This window comes from Ranitomeya variabilis, chromosome 4 (genome assembly GCF_051348905.1).
Source record: "Ranitomeya variabilis isolate aRanVar5 chromosome 4, aRanVar5.hap1, whole genome shotgun sequence".
In the NCBI taxonomy this organism is placed as follows: Eukaryota; Metazoa; Chordata; class Amphibia; order Anura; family Dendrobatidae; genus Ranitomeya; species Ranitomeya variabilis.
In genome coordinates, this window is record NC_135235.1 from 647,416,195 (window position 1) to 647,436,319 (window position 20,125).

Genomic DNA, 20,125 nt, shown 5'->3' on the forward strand with positions numbered 1-20,125 from the left:
GCAACTCGCAATAAAAGAAAACAATACTTTTTTCATTGCTTTTTTATTATTTTCAGTAGTATTCTGCCTCCTTAACTAAACTGCAAGCGTAGGGTGCTAGAGACACCATTTCTAGGATGCTTCTAATAACCATTACAGATCTCGCCATTCTTTGTAGGTGGGAAAACTTGCAAAATTGGCAGTGTGTCAAATACTTATTTTTCCCCCCTGTATATTAGTTTTTCTGTGCTTACCGGACCTGTCATGTGTGACAGTCATGTGATCAGTCAGATGGAGGGGAGAAGTCAGGGTCACATCAGAGGTCTTAGCGCTTTTGCCCTCCAGTTCTCACATTTGTTTCTTGACAACAGTCTCAAACATGGCAGCTTTTCCTATATTGTGTACAGATGTAACATTGCGCCCCCAACATAATGGCCAAAGAAATTAAGAAGATAGAGTCACTGTAATCTCAGGAGAGGTGTAAACATATTCCCATATCTGGGCCATTGGCTATAAAGGCCTCATCAGAACACAACCTCTCTATTCACCTGGATTTAATATTCAGACATATCCAGGTACTTAGGTCAGTGTTTCTCAACTCCAGTCCTCAAGACCCCACAACAGGTCATGTTTTCAGGATTTCCTTAGTATTGCAAAGGTGATAATTTAATCACCTGCTCAAGCATTAATTCCATCACCTATGCAATACTAAGGAAATCCTGAAAACATGACCTGTTGTGGGATCTTGAGGACCGGAGTTGAGAAACACTGACTTAGGTGGATAATCAATTGGAAAAATCCTATAAATTTCCATTCTAAGAAAGAATATTCCTGGGGTTCATTCTGGACATGAGAAGCATGTCCCTGTCTCTTCCGTTACAAAGACTCCGAGCACTCAAGGCCGCAGTTGAATTATTGAGACGACCCAGACCAGAGTCATTTCGACAGATCATGATATGGGGACTGATGGTAGCAGCCAAGTGGGCCACATGGCACAGGCGCCCTTTACAACTGGGTATACTGCAAAAATGGGGCTGAGACTTAAGTTCTCTGGACGAGTTGTCCTTTTCGAGTCATAGAAATGAGATCCTCACAGAGATGGTGGCTTCACTTTAAGAACAGCAGGCCATTTTCTCTCCTTGTATGTACAGAGATCGCAATGGATGTATCTTTTAAAGTAGTATTCCCCAACTCCGATCCTCAAGAGCCACCAGCAGGTCATGTTTTCAGGATTTCCTCAGTATTTCACAGGTGATGGAATTCCTGCCTGTGCAGGTGTTGCAATTATCACCTGGGCAATACTAAGGAAATCTTGAAAACATGACCTGTTGGTGGCTCCTGATTACCGGAGTTGGGGAACACTGTTTTAAAGGATGGAATGCCCACATAAAGGGCAAGAGAGTAAGGAGGAAATAGGGAGAGAAACTCCTGTCATCTAACCTCAAATTTGAGAGCAGTTCACAGAGCATGCTCTCATTTTTATCCATCCATTGGATCCATAAAAGGATCAAGTCGGATAATCAGACAACCGTATCCTGTATAAACAATCAGGGAGGTACAAGACCCATACCACACTCACTGGAGGTGGCACCAATCTTTATCTGGGCAGAGACGGTTGACAGCCGTACATATCAAGGTGAGCCAGAATGTCCTTGTAGACAAAATAAGTCACGATCTACCCCTTCCAGAGAAGTGGACTTTGGACCAGAGCATTTTCCATCACATTTGAAATTATGGGGAACCCTCAAAGTGACTTGATGGCTACTAGAGAAAAAGCAAAAGTAGTGCTCATAAGCGCTTTTTTGTTGGTTGTAAGCACTGTTTTGAAGCTGGCCAGGATCACTGATACCTCTTAACCTGAGCCAGCATCAGCGCAGTACTTACAAGCTAGACTACAGCAGTAGTCGATCTCAAAGGCAAAAAGCTGTAAACAAGCATTAATATTTCTAGAACAGCTGCAGATTTTAACAAGTAGTAGTAAACTTTCAAGCACTATCCTAGAATACAGTGGGATGTAAAAGTTTGGGCCCCCCTGGTCAAAATTACTGTCATTGTGAACAGTTAAGAACGTCGAAGATGAAAATATCTCTAAAAGCCTAAAGTTAAAGATGACACATTTCCTTTGTATTTTAGGGGGGGGAGATATACTTTCATTTTTTACATTTTAAAAATTACAAAAAGGAAAATGGGCCTATGCAAAAGTTTGGGCACCCTTGGAGATGTGTGTGTGCTAGGATAACTTTGACCAAGGTTTCAGACCGTAATCAGCCTGTTAGGGTTAGGGCTTGTTTACTGTCATCGTTACGAAAGGCCAGGTGATGCAAATTTCCCAGCTTTTAAAAACCCGGCAGCCTCTGCCAAAATACAGCAGCCATGGGTTCTTCTAAGCAGCTGCCTAGCAGTCTGTAAATGAAAATGGTAGAAGCCCACAAAGCAGGAGAAGGCTATGAGAAGCTAGCAGAGCGTTTTAACGTTGCCCTTTCCTCAGTTCGAAGTGTAGTTAAGATATGTCAGTTAACAGGAACTGTGGCGGTCAATATAAGATCTGGAAGACCAAGCAAAATTTCAGTAAGAGCTGCTCGTATTATTGCTAGAGATGTAAATCAGAATCCCTGCTAAACTGCAAACTACCTTCAGAAAGATTTGGCAGACTCTGAAATCGTGGTACATTGTTCTACTGTTCAGAGACATCTGTACAAATATGGCCTTCATGGAAGAGTCATTAGAAGAAAACCTCTTCTGCGTCCTCACCATAAAATTCAGTATCAGATGTATGCAAAATATCATCTAAACAAGACTGATGCATTTTGGAACAAGTCCTGTCAACCGATGAGGTTAATATAGAACTCTTTGGCCACAATGATCAAGGTATGTGTGGAGAAAAAAAGAGCACAGAATTTCAAGAAAAGAACATCTCAACAACCATTAAGCATGGGGATTGATCAATCATGCTTTGGGGTTGTGTTGCAGCCAATGGCATGGGGAACATTTCACGGGTAGCGGGAAGAATTGATTCAATGAAATTTCAACAAATTCTTGATGCAAGTATAACACCATCTGTAAAAAAGCTGAAGTTGAAAAGAGGACGGCTTCTATAAATGGATGATCCTAAATACATATCAAAATCCACTAAAGACTACCTTAAAAGGTGCAAGCTGAAGGTTTTACAATGGCCCTCACTGTCCCCTGATCTGAACATCATTGAAAATGTATGACTAGCCCTCAAAATAGCAGTGCATGCAAGATGACCCAGGAATCTCACAGAACTGGAAGAATTTTCCCCGGAAAAATGGATGAAAATCCCTCAAATAAGAATTTCTAGACTTTTGTAAGGCTACAAAAAGTGTTCACAAGCTGTGATACTAGCAAAAGGGGGGAGCTACCAGGTACTAACCATGCAGGGTGATAAAACTTTTGGCCCATTTTATTTTTTATTGTTTTTAAAATGTAAAAAATGAAAATATACTTATTTTTGCCTAAGATACAAAGGAAATGTGTCATCTTTAACTGTAGGCCATTTAGAGAACATTTCTTCTTCAACTTGCTTAACTGTTCACAATAACAGTAATTTTGACCAGGGGTGCCCAAACTTTTACATGCAGGTGAAAGTTCATAAAAAGGTAGAAAAATCTGTGACAAGCCCCAGCCTTCTCATTAACACTGTAGGACATTATGTAACATTAAGAAGGAATTTCCTAATCCCCAAGGGTTCTCCTAGTCTTAACCTTTAACTTTGTCTTACCCCTTAACTTTGGCAAGATCTGCAGGTCATCTCCAAAATGCTCATGGATTGGTGGTGGTAGGACAGATTAGAACAATAATAATAATACCTATACTTTTTCATGTATACAGTACATTGTACAATGCCACGAATATTATTATTATACATTTTTATAGCGCCATTTATTCCATGGCGCTTTACATGTGAAAAAGGGGGCAAATATAGACAAATACATTAAACATGAGCAAAAAACAAGGCGCACAGGTACATAAGGAGGAAGGACCCTGCCCACGAGGGCTCACAGTCTGCAGGGGATGGGTGAGGATACACTAAGAGAAGGTAGAGCTGGTTGTGTGGCGGTTCAGTAGGTTGAGGATCACTGCAGGCTGTAGACTTGTTGGAAGAGGTGAGTCTTCAGGTTCTCCACATCTCATCATCCACCGCCATTAGATCACCAGGGTTAACGTGTTCTGTGCTGCTACAGCCAGTCAATTTTTTGGCAAGGGTGTCTATGATCCCCATAAAAAAATTTAAAATATGTACCCCCCATGGGGAAATGTTTGTCAGCCCATGCTCTTATGTAGGCAAAGTGTCATCTCTTGAATCGGCTCTTCGCCATCTATATTCTAAATGAGCTAAACAGTATATTTTTAATAGGAATGTACCAAAACACCACCCTAGAAAGGAATATAGCTCCAACACCCTTTGAATATGTGGACATATCTTGAATCTTCTCGACTTAGCAACTTTATTTCTGCTGAGTCTTCAGGGGAGGAGAGCAATGGGCTTCACAGGCAATGGGCTTCTGAAGCAGCAGACAACAGGTACTGGATTGACAATAAAAGAAGCCTTTAGTTGTCTAGCAACCAGTCGTACCCTCTCTCTAAGCTTGAAGCTGGAACCAGCTGAGATGATTAACAGTACCTGCCAACTCACAGGCCAATCTCAAAGGGATTTTGCCCTATCCAGGTCCTCATATTGTAGTAATGTCCCTGTCCCCATCTTGTAGTAATGTTCCATCCTGGTCCCCATGTTGTAGTAATTTCCCCATTCAGGTCCTTATATTACAATAATGCATCATTCTTGTCTTTATCTTGTAGTAATGCCCCATTCTGGTTTTCATATTGTAGTAATGTCCCCATCCAGATCCCCATATTGTAGTAATAGTCCCCTATTGTGCCGTTCTTCACATACACATGAAAAAAAAATCTTCTCACCTATCCTGTTTCCTCGTCATCCTCTTTTCCGCACATGTGGCCCACAGGCAATGTAGACCCCTTGATGATCGTGATGTGGTCCAAGGGTCCGCCGACGTTAGAGCTTTAAGTTGAATGTGCGTCTTTGGACACATTCAAATAAAATGTTTTGCCACCCAGAGACAAGCTCTTTGCACAGCAATACCAAATCCAGCAGTTGACACAGGCGTGCCTTCGCATGGCAGTGACTTCATATGCTGCCACACCAATGTCACCTCATGGCCTCTGGCCTGCGGCTGGCATTCGTATTGCGGATAAGACAGTTGGTCTCTGAATAGCAATACATTTCAATTGAATGTGCATCCGAGGACACACATTCAACTGAAATAAAGTGATTGAGGTGCTGGCCTCTCTGCCCTCAGTGCCTTTTCCCTGGCAGAGACACCGACTTACCACCGCAGCCTATGTTCCTCACTTCCTGCTTTGGCTGCTGCTTAAAGTGCGCAGATCCCCGAGCATTGTGCTTAAGGCACGCACCATCTTAAAGTGTCCTTGGCCAATAGCTGGGAGACACTCAATATTTAAGGCACCTCCACCTGTAGGTGGAGTTCATCTCTATGTCAGCAGGTCCAGCTGCACTTGCTAGGGTTCATCTGTAAGTCAGCCGGTCCCATCTACATCCTAGTGGGTCAGCTGCCACCTTCCCAAGGTGCGTTCTGGAGTAGCACCTGGTCCACCACCTTGGTCCCTCCTCGGATCACGGTAGCATATGCCGCTGTGCATCTGAGTTTGGATTTGGTGAGGCACATTGTCACGCCGCTTCGGGCTTTCCTTGGTTCACGGCACAGTGGTTCCACCACCAAGCCCGATGTCACTGGTCCCCTGGACCAGGCTGCTCTCAATTGGTCTACGGTGCCTTAGGACCACATGAAGCAGCCTCAGGGGCCGCATGCATTTGAGATCCTTTCCATATGTGTTTGAAAACTTCTTTTGAGGCACAGTGCAAAGCTCAGGATTGAAGGAGCAATATTATAGTGCAGATTTAGCTGGAATGGTTTGAGGGTGAATGTCACATCGGTAGAGCCCATGAGGTGCCACAACAGCAGAACCCCTCCATAAGTGAGCCCATTTTGCAAACTACATCTCTCAATGAATTCATATAAGGGTGCAGTGAGCATGTTGACACCATAGGTGTCATCGAATTTTCTACCATTGGGCAGTGAAGAAAAAAAATGATTACATTTTTGCCGCAAAAATGTTGTTTTAGCAACAGATTTTACATGTTCACACAGGAAGTGGTTAAAAATTGAACCAAAATTTGTCTCACAATTTCTACTGAACATGGCAATAATCCATATGTGGCTGTACAGTACTGCTTAGCCACACAGCAAAACTCGAAACAGGAGGAGTGCTATTTGACTCTGCGAGAACAAATTAGCATAGAATAGTTAGCCCACTCCATATTCAGAGCCCCTAAGTGCCAGAATCCCCCCACTGTAGTGACCAGTACGTTGTAATGACCAGCTCATGCTTCTGGAGACATGCACTTGTAAATTAGGCGAGCTGTCATCGCTACAAAAATGGCAAATATGTGGAAGCTAAATGTAGTTTAAAGCACACTGGGGCTTAGAAGGGAGGGGGACATTTCGATTTGAGAGAGCAGAGTTCACTGGCTTTCTTTTGAGGGGTGAGGAGCCATAGCTCTTTTCAAGAGACTTTGTGCTATCCGTACTGAGAAAGCCCCCTACATTTATCCGGCACTCTCTGCTGAGCACTCACATTGGAGTTTCCATCTAAATCTCCACATGACGTGATTCAGGTGAAACCTCTGATGACTCATCATAGTGAGTGGATCCATCGGAGATACTATGGATTTCATCTCACCTCTGTTCAGTGGTGTCCTTTTCAGAGGTGCACAAAACTGTAACCCGACCACATGATTTTATATATGTCTTAAAAGATGGACAAAGTGTCTCCTTCCGCTAGGGGTTGTTGGAATCATGTATTTCAGAGATTTACATGGAAACCCAGGTGTAAGCGCTCAGATAAATGTGAGTCGAGCCTTACTGCAATCTTTGGGAGGAAGAAAGAAGAAATCAACAGCAGCTGAAGAATTGGTTTTATTTATTTTGCGGTATAAGTGATTACATGACTTTATTCTTCGGCTCAGAGCAATTACAGCGATACCAGATTTATAGCGGGTTTTTCTGTTTGGCTTCTGTTGCACACTAAAAAACATTTTTTTTTCCAAAACAAAGTTTTTGCATTGCCCTATAATTTTTTCTATATTCCTGCTGCCAGTCATGTGAGGGCTTTTTTTTTGTTGGACGAATTGATGCTTTCATTGGTACCCTTTACGGTTATATAACATTTTTGATCTCTTTGTATTACGATTTTTACAAATCAGAATGGAAAAAAACCCCCAGCAATTTACCGCATTTATGCCGTTCCACATGTGGTAAAATTGACAGATTTATTCTTCAGGTCACTACGACTACAGTAGTACCACTTTATTATGTTTTGCCGCTTTTACACAATAAAATTAATTTTATAAAATAATTATCTTTGCATCGCTGTATTCTGAGCGCTATAGCCAATTTAGTTTTCCTCGAGTTGTATGGCAGCTTGTTTTCTGTGGTACAAGATGACATTTTCAGAGGTATTTTTATTTCATTCGACTTTTTGATCGCTTTTTGTTCCACTTTTTGTTTGGCGGTATGATTAAAAAACATTGTTTTTTTGACAGGGTTTTTCTTTATGGTGTTCACTGAAGGGGTTAATTAGCGTGACAATTCTATATAGTTCAGGTCGTTCCGGACGGGGCGATATAAAATGTGTGTACGTTGTGTTTTTTTTTGTTTGTTTTTTTTTTTTAACAAACACGTGTATTTATTGAACTATTTTTTCATTCTTCACTTTGTGATTTAAATTTTTTTTCTTTTTTACCTTGTCCCAGGCTGGGACATCAGCTTTCCCTGCTCTGATCGCTGACCTAATACTCTGCAATGCATCTAATGCAAGGCAATAGATTAGTGAATGGGACACAGGCAGGGGACGTGTCAGCTTATACTCTCAGCAGAAGCTTACAGGCCACTGTATCTGCATAACCCCCTGACCATCTTTCGGCCTGGGGTCACCATAGTGACCATCGGCACAACGCGATTGCGATAGAGTTGTGTCGATCAGAGCAGAGAGGGAGCTCCCTCCCTCTCCAACCCAATCGATGTCGCTATTGCTATAAACAGCTGAATCAAAGTGGTTACGCGCCCTTGATCGGCAATAGTTCTGATCATGGGTGTTGCCGCAGGGTGTCAGCTTTCTTATAACACTCACATCTGCGATTGATTGAGCGCGCATGCGCGATAGTCAACGCACCTCCTGTAGTGCTGCACATTTATGTCCGATGTCAGGAAGAGTTAATTCTGGGCAGAGACCAGGAATACTTGAGCTCCATTTTAAATTTCTCAAATCATGATAAACCAGTGAATAAAACATAAATCAGATAAAAATCTGTAAAATTTTAATACAAAAAAAATGTGAATTTTGGCATTTATGGCACTATTGGTCAGCTCTGTCAACATTCCGATAAGTGGGAGAAGCTGGGCATGGTTAAGTGCACCCAGATAATTCAAGATGATTTACACCATTACAAAGGCGTAAATTACGCTAAAAGTGTGCTCACTGGATTACCATTTTTTGGCAGTGGAAGGATGTACCAAACTCTTTAAAGGGAACCGGTCCCCAGAAAAAACGCTATTAATCTGCAGATATGGGGTAATCTGTAGGTAAGCAGCAGCGTTTCCGTTGCAGTCACGAAGGCAACGGCTGTAACCGCTCAACCCGTCATTAAAGCTATACGTCTGTCAGAGCAGTGATTGAACCAGCGCCACCCCTATGACTGAAACGGGAACATTGCCGGGAGAATAAAGTTAATTTTCTACCCGCAGCGTTGGGCGACGTGTAGGCGCCTGCCAGTATAACATTATTAACCCAATATCTGCAGGTTAATGGCATTTTTTTCTGGTGACAGGCGCCCTTTAAGAGGGGCTCACCTCTCTGGCCCATTTTACTACAGCGCACAGTGCAACGATAATGGTCTACTAAAATGCTGGATGAATTGGGATGTTAAGAGAAAACTTTCTACAGATCTAACCAGTAACAAGTAACATCACTGGCTGGCAGTTTCACAGGTACGGAGATATTGCTCAAGGATGTGGTTGCTCAAACAATTAGTCTGTGGATGAGAAACAAAATAATAGCATTATCCCTCCTCTACCAAACTTTATAGCAGGCACAATGCGGTCAGGTAACGTTCTCCTGGCCTTCAGTAAATCCAGATTCATCCATCAGAAGCCAGCTAGAGAAGCGTGACCCCATCACCCAACAGAACACATTTCTGCTGCTCCAGAGTCCAGTTGCTTTCCATCAATCCAACTGACGATTGTTGATGCGAGGCTTGAATGCAGTGGTTCAGCCAGGTCATGATGCTCCCATCATGTGGAAAGTTATTTTTATTAATAATTTTAGACTGTTCTGCCCAAATCTTTTTCCTGAAAACTGGCATCCAGATGCCCCTCATCCACATAGTTTGGTGATAACTCGCAGATTGCTGAGGTTATAATCGCCGAGACACCAACAGATTCCGAGAATGGGGACAAAATGCCCATTTGGATTGGTTTATGTGCCTGCGTTTTCATGTAGTTCCATAAAGAATGAAAGGAGCAGTGCTCCACGTGTGGCCACTGCTCTTGTCTTATGATACACTTCAGGGCATCAATCTTATGACACCACTAGTGATGAGCGAGTATACTCGTTGCTCAGGTTTTACCAAGCACGCTCGGGTGGTCTCCGAGTATTTATGACTGCTTGGAGATTTTGTTTTCATCACCGCAGCTGAATGATTTACAGCTACTAGCCACCTTGAATACATGTGGGGATTCCCTAGTAACCAGTCAACCCCCACATGTACTCAGGCTGGCTAGTAGCTGTAAATCATTCAGCTGCCGTGATGAAAACTAAATCTCCGAACACTAACAAATACTCGGAGATCACTCGAGCGTGCCGGGAAACCTGAGCAACGAGTACACTCGCTCATCACTAGACACCACCAATCTACAAAGCAACATCTTTACCTTGGAAACATAGACAACAATATACACCATTAGTTCCAGTGATGAGCACCCAATGATGCTTTCCAACAATATACGGTTAACATTGTCTGAACACGTAACTCCCCTTATACCACGTACTAAGTTTGCAGTCAATTGTCAAGACGGCCTGGGGCCTTACACCATTGAAGCCAGTGATTGTCTGCAGCTGTTACATGGATTATACAAGCTGTAATATCTGCAGCCAATGACTGCTAGAAAAAGCTGAGGATAACATAATTTAAGGAACAACCCCTTTAATTCTGTTATTCTCAGTTATTTTCTAATGTATATGCATTACTATTATTGCTCTCAATGCTGAAAGGGAATCTGTGAGCAGATATGTAATTTTAGAGCAGCATGATGTATTGTATGAGACCCTGATACCAGGCATGTGTCACTTACTAGGCTGGGTTTTGCGGTTTCAATATAATCAGTGTTTTATTAATAGACTATGGCTATGGGACAACTGGCCTTGTGCCTCCTAGTCCAACCCCTCCCCCAGCACTGATCAGCAGCTCTGTCACTATACAATGGACACAAAAAGCTGTGGTGTGGGTAAGATTATACACAGCTAAACAACTGATCTTTGCTAAACCTGCAGAAAAAACTGAAACTATCATAACTTCTGCACCCAGTAAACTAAGTGACATATAGCTGGAATCAGGGTATCTGTCACCAACCACAGGCTGATGTTAGATTACAAAGCAAAAGCCTGCTGACAGATTCCCTTGAAGGAGAACATCAGACTTAATTATAAAAATGAGATTAATCTAGGAAAAAAAAATCCAACAAGGGCAGGCAAATTTTGGAAATTATAGGTACTGGGTATACAATCTGTGCAAATTTGATAAAGACAAAAACAGTCACATGACCAATATTTAGATTTGAGCTTTCCTCCTCAGAGAAACTTAGGTTAGTTGCCCAAGAAAAAAATATATACATTTGGGATTTTTCAGAGCATAAGACGCAATAAAGTTTTAGAAGGAAGGAAATGTGAAAAAAAAAAAAAAAAGTTTCAAACCCAATGGCACTCTAAAATGTTTAATTGAGTAAATTTATAAAAAGTCAACAAAGGAGATCAGCAGTCTGCTGGTCATTAACAAAAAAGCAAACAAAATCTTAGGCTTTAAATTACACTACTTGTCAGAAAATGAAGAACTCCTACTTAAAGATGAGCGAATGTGCTCAGATAAGGCGTTATCCGACCATGCTCGTGGGCTAACTGAGCGACTTCGGCGTACTCGAAAAATATGCTCCGAGTACCCGCACTTGTTCAACAGTCGCAAGATATGCAGGGATTGCCCCGCATATGTTGTGGCTGTTGAAGAGCCGCGAGACACGAATGTGCGGGAACTTGAACACATTTTTCGAGCATGCCGAAGTCACTCCGAAGTCACTCAAGTAGCACACGAGCAAGCTCTGATAACACCTTATCTGTGCACAATCGCTCATCACTGCTCTTGATCTCCATAATTATTCTCAAAGCTTAGGAAACTTCAGTTTATTATTAACAAATAAGGAGAAGCTTTCATATTGAAGTTCTCAGCTAGTTTTCAGGAAACTCTACATATTCCTCATCACTGGTCTGACTGTTAAGAAAGCTCTCCTCACATTCGCTGGTATCTCTTTCTTCACTATCTTCGCATAGGGCATTATCTTCAGAGCCTTCCAAGGCATTGCTAATGCCACATTTTTCGAAGGCTCTTACAACAGTTTCGTCCTTTATGGACTGCCATGAGGTTTTCACCCATTTACAAACTTGTGGGATAGTGGGACTTTTCAATTGTTCAGCAGGCGTCAAGTCATGATGGTCAGCAGCCATCCAATCGTTCCACTTTTCTCGCATAAAAGCTTTAAATGGCTTGTTAATGGAGACATCTAGAGGTTGCAACTGGTTGGTAACGTCTACAGGAATTACAGCTAAATGAGTTTTAACATCTTTAAATCTCTTTTTTGTACATTCACTTGTATGTGCTTTATACTGGTCAAGCACTAGTAGGGCAGTTGTTTTCCGAAGTCCTCCAGGACGTTTGGACCACACTTTTTCAATCCATACCTTCATTCCATCTTCGTCCATCCATCCTCTTTCGTGAGCATGCAAAATAATTCCTCTTGGGATATCCTCTTTTGGCATGTCTTTCCTTTTAAAAATTATCATCGGTGGCAGTTTGGTGCCATCTGCACAGCAAGCCAACACAACTGTGTAATGAGTTTCCTCTTTTCGAGAGATTTTGACACCTTTTGCATCCACAGTTCTGTTTGATGGGACACCAAAGGTTATAGGGATTTCGTCCATGTTCCCAATCTGGCTCAGTTCAAATCTATGTCTTTTCATAGCATCGATTACAAATTTGTGAAAAGACAAAGTCTCTGTCTCATATTCTTCTGGCATTTTTTGAGCAATTCTAGTATTAGCGCCCTTATGAAGGCCAGATCTTTTCAGAAATCTGTAATACCAAGATTCTGTACCAATAAAATCCTCTATCCCTTTCTCTGTTGCGATACGTTTGGCTTCTTCGATGATCATTTTTGAAGAGACTGAAAATCCGCAATTTCTGTGGTTTATGACCCATGATTTCATTTCCAGTTCCAGCTGTGGCCATTGTGCAGGATGGCCACGGAAACCGCGCTTGGTTTTATCCATTTTTTTAAGCTGGTCCTCTTGTTTTCTCCATTCTCTTATCATTTTTTCAGTCGGCGGTCGCCCAAACTTTCTCTCGGCTGCTCGGTTTCCATGCTTTTTAGCAAATTTTACGACTTTCAGTTTAAAAGGAATTTTATACGAAAGCCTTTTCTGCTTTGATATGTTCCAGCAATGTAATGTATTCGGCAGGGAACTAGAAGGCTTCTCTGCTACAAAAGTAATAGGAAAATAGTAATTAAAACACTGAGAAATATAGCTGCCAAGGTTATGGAGACATCTATGTCTGAAACAGTATTACAGCAGATTTATAGATAAACGTGTTATGGAGAATCAGTAAATGACGCCCTGTCAGGGTATGTTCCCAAGATCAGTGTTTGCTCAGGCTTTCAGGCAGCTGAATTTCTGCATGAATCCCGAACCTCAGCTCAGTTGCGTTTTTACACGCATCCCCTCAGCAAAGCATCTAGAAGAAGCAGTTAACCCATGGCAAGGAATTAACATCCATCTCTCTTCACACAGCCATAGAACTCTGCTTGCTGTCCATCTACTGCCTTGTTATCCTGCAACAACTTTAACCCCTTACCGACATCGGGCGTAATAGTACGCTGATGTCGGTATCTCTCCCTTTGATGTGGGCTCCGGCGGTGAGCCCACATCATTCCCGGGACATGTCAGCTGTTTTGAACAGCCGACATGTGCCCGCAATAGCCGCGGTTGGAATAGAGATCCACCAGCGGCTATTAACTAGTTAAATGCCACTGTCAAACACTGACAGCGGCATTTAAAATGGCGCTTCCAGCAATCGCGCCTGAAATACACACACCGGTGACCAGCGTCAAGTGATCGCGGGTCACCGGTGTGTTGGCATGACAACCAGATATCTCCTGGAGACCTCTATGGTTGTCACTGTCGGATTGTTGTGAGCGCCATCCAGTGGTTGGCGCTCATAGCAAGTCAGCAATTCTACTACATAGAGGCGATCTGACTATCACCTCTATGTAGCAGAGCCAATCGAGTAATGCCAGCTTCAAGTTCAAAATCACCACCCTTTCGCCTCATTCAAAATTAGTGATGAGCGAGTATACTCGGGTGATCTCCGAGTATTTGTGAGTGCTCGGAGATTTAGTTTTTGTTGATGCAGCTGCATGATTTACGGCTGCTAGCCAGCCTGAGTACATGTGGGGGTTGCCTGGTTGCTAGGCATTCCCCACATGTAATCAAGCTAACAGTCGCAAATCATGCAGCTGCGGCAAGGAAAACTTAGGGTATGTGCACACATTGCGGATTTGCCTGCGGATCCGCAGCAGTTTCCATCCGGTTTACAGTACCATGTAAACCTATGGAAAACAAATCTGCAGTGCATACGCTGCAGAAAATACAGCATGGAAATGCTGCGTTGTATTTTCCGCAGCATGTCAATTCTTTGTGCGGATTCCGCAGCGTTTTACACCTGATCCTCAATAGGAAGCCGCAGGTGTAAAACCATATGTGAAGTCCGCACAAAAAACGCAGGAAATCCACTGCATTTTACCTGCGGATTTTTCAAAAACGGTGGGGAAAAATCCGCACATGAATCAGCAACATGGGCACATAGCCTAAATATCCAAGCAGTCACAAATACTCGGAGATCACCCGAGCATGCTCACGAGCAACGAGTTTACTCGCTCATCACTATTCAAAATAAAACAATAAAAATAAAATCAAACCTACACATATTTGGTATCGCTGGGTTCAGAATCGCCTGATCTATCAAATAAAAAAAAAAGTATTAACCTGATCGCTAAACAGCGTAGCGAGAAAAAAAAAAAAAAAAAAGTCAAAATGCCAGAATTACAATTTTTTTGGTCGCTGCTACATTGCAAATGCAATAACGGGCGATCAAAAGAACGTATCTGCACAAGAATGGTATCATTAAAAACCATCAGCTCGGCAAGCAAAAAATAAGCCCCCACCCAACCAGAGATTGCAAAAAATGGAAATGCTGCAAGTATCGGAAAATGGCGCAAATGTATTTTATATATTTTTTTTTTTTCTAAGCAAAGTTAGGAATTTTTTTTTTCACCACTTAGATAAAAAAAGACATGTTTGGTGTCTATGAACTCGTAATGACCTGGAGAATCATGATGGCAGGTCAGGTTTAGCATTTAGTGAACCTAGCCAAAAATCCAAAACAAAAAACAAGTGTGGGATTGCACTTTTTTGCAATTTCACTGCACTTGGAATTTTTTTTCCCCTTTTCTAGTACAAGACCTAATAAAACCAATAGTGTCATTCAAAAGTACAACTCGTCCCGAAAAAATAAGCCTTCACATGGCCATATTGCTGAAAAAATAAAAAAGTTATGGCTTTTGGAAGGAAGGGAGCGAAAAACGAAAACGCAAAAAGCTCTGGTCATGAAGGGGTTAATGGTATAGAACTCTGCTTGCTGAATCCTTGCTATATTTCATCTGTTGCATTGTACTCAATACTGACTGCTGTATATCCATGGTTGGGGTTACTGTACATATCTTGGGAAAGGTGTTACAGCATAGCGAGGGAGCAAGGACTGGTGTCTTTGATCATCTATCCACCCCCTGGTGTGTTGAGCAGGTGCTAATTTATCCTAAACCAGCTCCCACAATCCCTTTCTCCTGACCCTGCAGTGTGGCCTATACATTTAGAATCATTCTAAGGCCATGTTCACACAGTGCGTTTTTTACCGCGGAAACGCGGCGGTTTTGCCGCTGCGGTTCCGCAGCTGTTTTCCATGCAGGGTACAGTACACTGTACCCTATGGAAAACAGGACACACTGTGCACATGGTCCGGAAATTTAAAAAAAAAAGCCGTGCGGAATAGCTCCCGGAAAAAAGAAGGAGCATGTCAATTCTTCGTCCTGAACCGCAGCGGTTCTGCACCCATAGACCTCCATTGTGAGGTCAAAATCGCAGTAAAACACGCAGATCAAAAATATATCTGCGTGTTTTACTGCGGTTTGATGTGCAGAACCGCTGCTGCAGGAAGTGCGGGGGAGCGGGCGGAAGTGCGTGGGCGGAAGTCCGTGGGCGGCGTGTGTGGTCCCGACTGTGTCACGAAGAGACTGTCATCATGGAGTTATACCGTCGCATGGGGATCGATGTCGGGCGTCTGATTGATTTGGTAAGTCTGTGTGTCCGTCCCCATGCGACGATATGCCTCTATTGTGCTAAGTCGCCGTATCGGACTACTACTCCCATCCGGTATTAGGATGGGAGAGTTGTCCCTGTGTCCGGCGACTTAGCACAATACTAAAGTTCACACCAAACACAAACACACAATACACATACATGACACACAGTACAGTACATACAACACATAACATAGAGTATATACTCACCATACACCACACTTGTAGGCGAAGCCCTCGATCCTCCAGGAAAAAAATCACAAAATAAAAAATCAAATCCATACTCCCTGTCCGCAGAATCCATAAAACGAGTGTCCCACGCCGATCGGCTGCTCTCCGGCGATACACTGCCAGGAGCGAAGCTCCTAGCAGTGTATCGCGTACTGTCCCGGAGCTCAATGGCGTCGGCGTCTCGGTTAACGGCAGTACAGCTGCGTTGAACTTTCCCACGCAGCACTGCCGTTAAGCGAGAGAGCCGGGGTCAATGACCGCCGGTAAACTCGCTCGCGCATGCGCAGTGACACACCGACAGGAACTATGGCTCCTGTCAGTGTGTTGCTGCAGCCGTGGAGAGCAGACATATCTCTGGATGTGTCTGTTCTCCATGGAAGATCTTCGTGGGACCCTCGATGGATTTCTGCGGACAGGGCCAGGGAGTATGAATTTGTTTTTTTATTTTGCGTCTTTTTCAGGTCGAGGGTCTTCAGGACGGATTGAGCGTACAATAAAATATGGTCAAAAAGTGTGTCTTTATTTCATTAAAATATTTTTTTTCTAGTGTTTGTGTTTTTTTTTTTAACCCTTTCATTGGATTAATAATGGATAGGCGTCTTATTGACGCCTCTCCATTATTAACCGGGCTTAATGCCACCTTACAATAGCAAGGTGGCATTAACCCCTCATTACCCCATATCCCACCGCTACACGGGAGTGGGAAGAGAGTGGCCAAGTGCCAGAATAGGCGCATCTTCCAGATGTGCCTTTTCTGGGGTGGCTGGGGGCAGATGTTTGTAGCCAGGGGGGGCCAATAACCATGGACCCTCTTCTGGCTATTAATATCTGCCCTCAGTCACTGGCTTTACCATTCTGGCGGAGAAAATTGCGCGGGAGCCCACGCCAATTTTTTCCGCCATTTAACCCTTTAATAGGATTAATAATGGATAGGCGTCTTATTAACGCCTCTCCATTATTAACCGGGATTAATGCCACCTTACAATAGGAAAAATACGTGCAAATGAAAGACGTGGCACTTAAATACGGGGTACGTGGCACTTAAATACGTGGCACTTGTACGTGATACGTGGCACTTAAATACGTGATACGTGTCACTTATACGTGATACATGTCACTTATACGTGATACGTGGCACATGGCACTTATACGTGGCACTTAAATACGTGGCACGTGGCACTTAAATACGTGGCACTTAAATACGTGGCACGTGGCACTTATACGTGGCACTTAAATACGTGGCACTTTTTTACGTGGCACTTAAATACGTGGCACGTGGCACTTAAATACGTGGCACGTGTCACTTATACGTGATACGTGTCACTTATACGTGATACGTGGCACATGGCACTTATACGTGGCACTTAAATACGTGGCACGTGGCACTTAAATACGTGGCACTTAAATACGTGGCACGTGGCACTTATACGTGGCACTTAAATACGTGGCACTTTTTTACGTGGCACTTAAATACGTGGCACGTGGCACTTAAATACGTGGCACGTGGCACTTATACGTGGCACTTAAATACGTGGCACGTGGCACTTAAATACGTGGCACTTAAATACGTGGCACGTGGCACTTAAATACGTGGCACTTAAATACGTGGCACGTGGCACTTAAATACGTGGCACTTAAATACGTGGCACGTGGCACTTAAATACGTGGCACGTGGCACTTAAATACGTGGCACGTGGCACTTAAATACGTGGCACTTAAATACGTGGCACGTGGCACTTAAATACGTGGCACGTGGCACTTAAATACGTGGCACGTGGCACTTTTTTACGTGGCACTTATACGTGGCACTTAAATACGTGGCTTGTGTTCAGTTATTAGGGGTTACTTTGAAATATTTCCAGCAATTGTTTAACATTACTTGGTCGCGCTATAGATTATGAGATGACACTATTGTATTTATTGTAGGTTCGGGATTATCCGGCCTTGTGGGACCCAGCTGATGAATCCTACAAGGATAAATATTTCCGGGACCTAGCCTGGACTAAAATAGTACGAGACCTTATCCCAGATTGGGACAAGTATCCAGGGAGTACACAGCAGCAAATTGGTAATTTTATTTAAATTTATTTAGTAAACCTTGAGTATATTAAAAATATAATTTGTTTAGATCTCACAAAAAATGTTGTTGTATTTTTTAACCTTTTTTTGGTAGATAACGACGTGAGGAAACGTTGGCGCTCAATCAGAGACCGTTTCACGAAGTTCCTGAACGAATGTTCTAAGAGTGGCTCTTCGCCAAGCAGAAGAAAATTTCCCTTTAGCGAAGAGCTGCAGTTTCTTGTGTCCAGTAGGACATTGAGAAAGTAAGTTAAAATCCACTCCACATGATTATTTAAATATAATATGTTGTGCGAAAAATTGATGTTTTTTTTTTCTCCAACAGGACGGAAGGAAACATGTCGGTGGCTGATCTGGAGGACAGCGACAAAGAGGATGGAGCAGGCAGTTCCTCTGGAGTGGGAGGGACCATCTCTACCTCCACTCCCACAGCTTCTGCTGAATCAGCATCCACTTCAGCAGCTGCTGCATCAACATCTAGTTCAGCAGCTGCTGAAGCATCTGATTCCGCAGAAGCTGTGAGAGTGGAGAAGAGAGCTGTCTATCCGGTGGCAGCAGAGAAAAAAAAAAAAAAAACAAAGAAAAACCAAGATGACCAAACTGTCCAAATAGCTTGCGACACGTTAGATCTATTAAAAAAATCAAGTTCTGATGACCACTGCGACTCCTTCGCAATAACTGTGGCTAGAAAAACACGCTCCCTGCCACCGGATAGACAATCTCTTTTCATGTCCATGGTCCAGATGTCCCTCACTGCTCTGGAGGACCCTGCTCCGATATCTCCATACAATGAAGTTCTGATGGGGGTGTTGGGACTTTTCAGGCCCCGACACCGAACACCGGAAACCCCAGCTTCCAGACCCCAGTATTTGGCCCACAGCCAAGTTACTTCGGGAGATAGAGGAAGTTCGCAGCATATGGGGGGAGCACCATATCAATCAGAGGGATCAAATGTCCTCTACACTCCAGAATATACTTTTCTGAATTGAACGTGGGCAAAAGTTTTCAGTGGCACCGAGTTTTTTTTTGTTTGCTTTTTAGCTCCAGTTGCCGGTTGCCTTTGAAAGGGGCTTTTTTTGATTTTTTTCTAATTGAAAAATCTTTTGTAAATATTGCAAAGAATTTGTGTTCTTTTAAATATATTATATTTCACACATAATATTCTCGTCTTTATTACAATGCGGTCAAGGCCGCTATCCTGGGTTTATGGGCTATCAATTAGTGGTTTATGTGTTGATGTGTTAACAATTGTATACGTCATACTGCTATTATTTTCATAAAACACCAAAATTTTTGTAGCCAAAAAAAACAAAAAAAAAACAAATTACACCCAAATAGATTTTTTATTGATATTACAACCAATTATTTAAAACTTTTTTTGGTAACATGAAACAAAAAAAATTTTTTTCAAACTTTTGTGTTGGTTGCTGGCGTTTCTCATTCTTCGGGATGTTGGCAAAACTGTTATCAGCGATGTCGGCAACATTTCTGGGGGGGTCAGTGTAGATGCATCCTTCTCTGCTGGTCAGGCTGCTCAACACCAGCACAGGAGTATTGCCAGTGCACGGCACCTTCTGGACTCATGAAGTAGTCAGTGAAGGATTCTCTCACACGCACACCCGAGTTGGACGGCCTGCCCAGACCCCCGTTGACCACTGGATTAAATACTGCCTGCTGGTACTCCACATCTACGTCAGTGTTGTACTCACGAGCATAGTTGTGGAGTACACAGCAAGCCTTTATCACAGCATCAACGGTGTCTGTGTCCAACTGAATGGCAGTGTGAAAGATCCTCCACTGACTAGTCATGATCCCAAAGGTGCATTCCACATATCTGCGTGCACGACTCAGCCGATAATTAAAAATCCTCCGTCGGGCATCCAGTCCCCTTCGTGGGTATGGGCGCAGCAGGGTTGTCGTTAAGGGAAACGCCTCATCCGATACCATCACAAAGGGCACTGGATGTGTGGAACCCGGCAAAG

General features: G+C 43.0%; 3 protein-coding genes across 4 annotated transcripts in view; 2 read left to right on the forward strand and 1 right to left on the reverse strand.

The window, feature by feature from the left end:
• LOC143767410 (uncharacterized) overlaps positions 1 to 20,125 on the forward strand; it is a 599,249-nt gene that overhangs the window by 246,518 nt on the left and 332,606 nt on the right. The window lies entirely within an intron of this gene.
• Positions 1 to 20,125, reverse strand: part of LOC143767342 (uncharacterized) — a 258,579-nt gene that overhangs the window by 176,293 nt on the left and 62,161 nt on the right. Inside the window, exon 15 of one of the 2 annotated variants that reach the window (XM_077255586.1) lies at positions 10,506 to 12,899. The exons of the other annotated variant lie outside the window; for it this stretch is intronic. Within the exon in view, the coding sequence (XP_077111701.1) occupies positions 11,593 to 12,899 (1,307 nt within the window). The 3' untranslated portion in view covers positions 10,506 to 11,592. Of the gene's footprint in view, positions 1 to 10,505; positions 12,900 to 20,125 lie in introns of those variants that run through there. 2 annotated transcript variants of the gene reach the window in all.
• On the forward strand, positions 15,761 to 19,492 carry LOC143767407 (uncharacterized). The gene is made up of 4 exons (XM_077255738.1): positions 15,761 to 15,826; positions 17,991 to 18,132; positions 18,238 to 18,388; positions 18,469 to 19,492. The coding sequence occupies exons 1-4, from the start codon at positions 15,776 to 15,778 to the stop codon at positions 19,130 to 19,132; spliced, it is 1,008 nt and encodes a 335-aa protein (XP_077111853.1). The 5' UTR covers positions 15,761 to 15,775; the 3' UTR covers positions 19,133 to 19,492.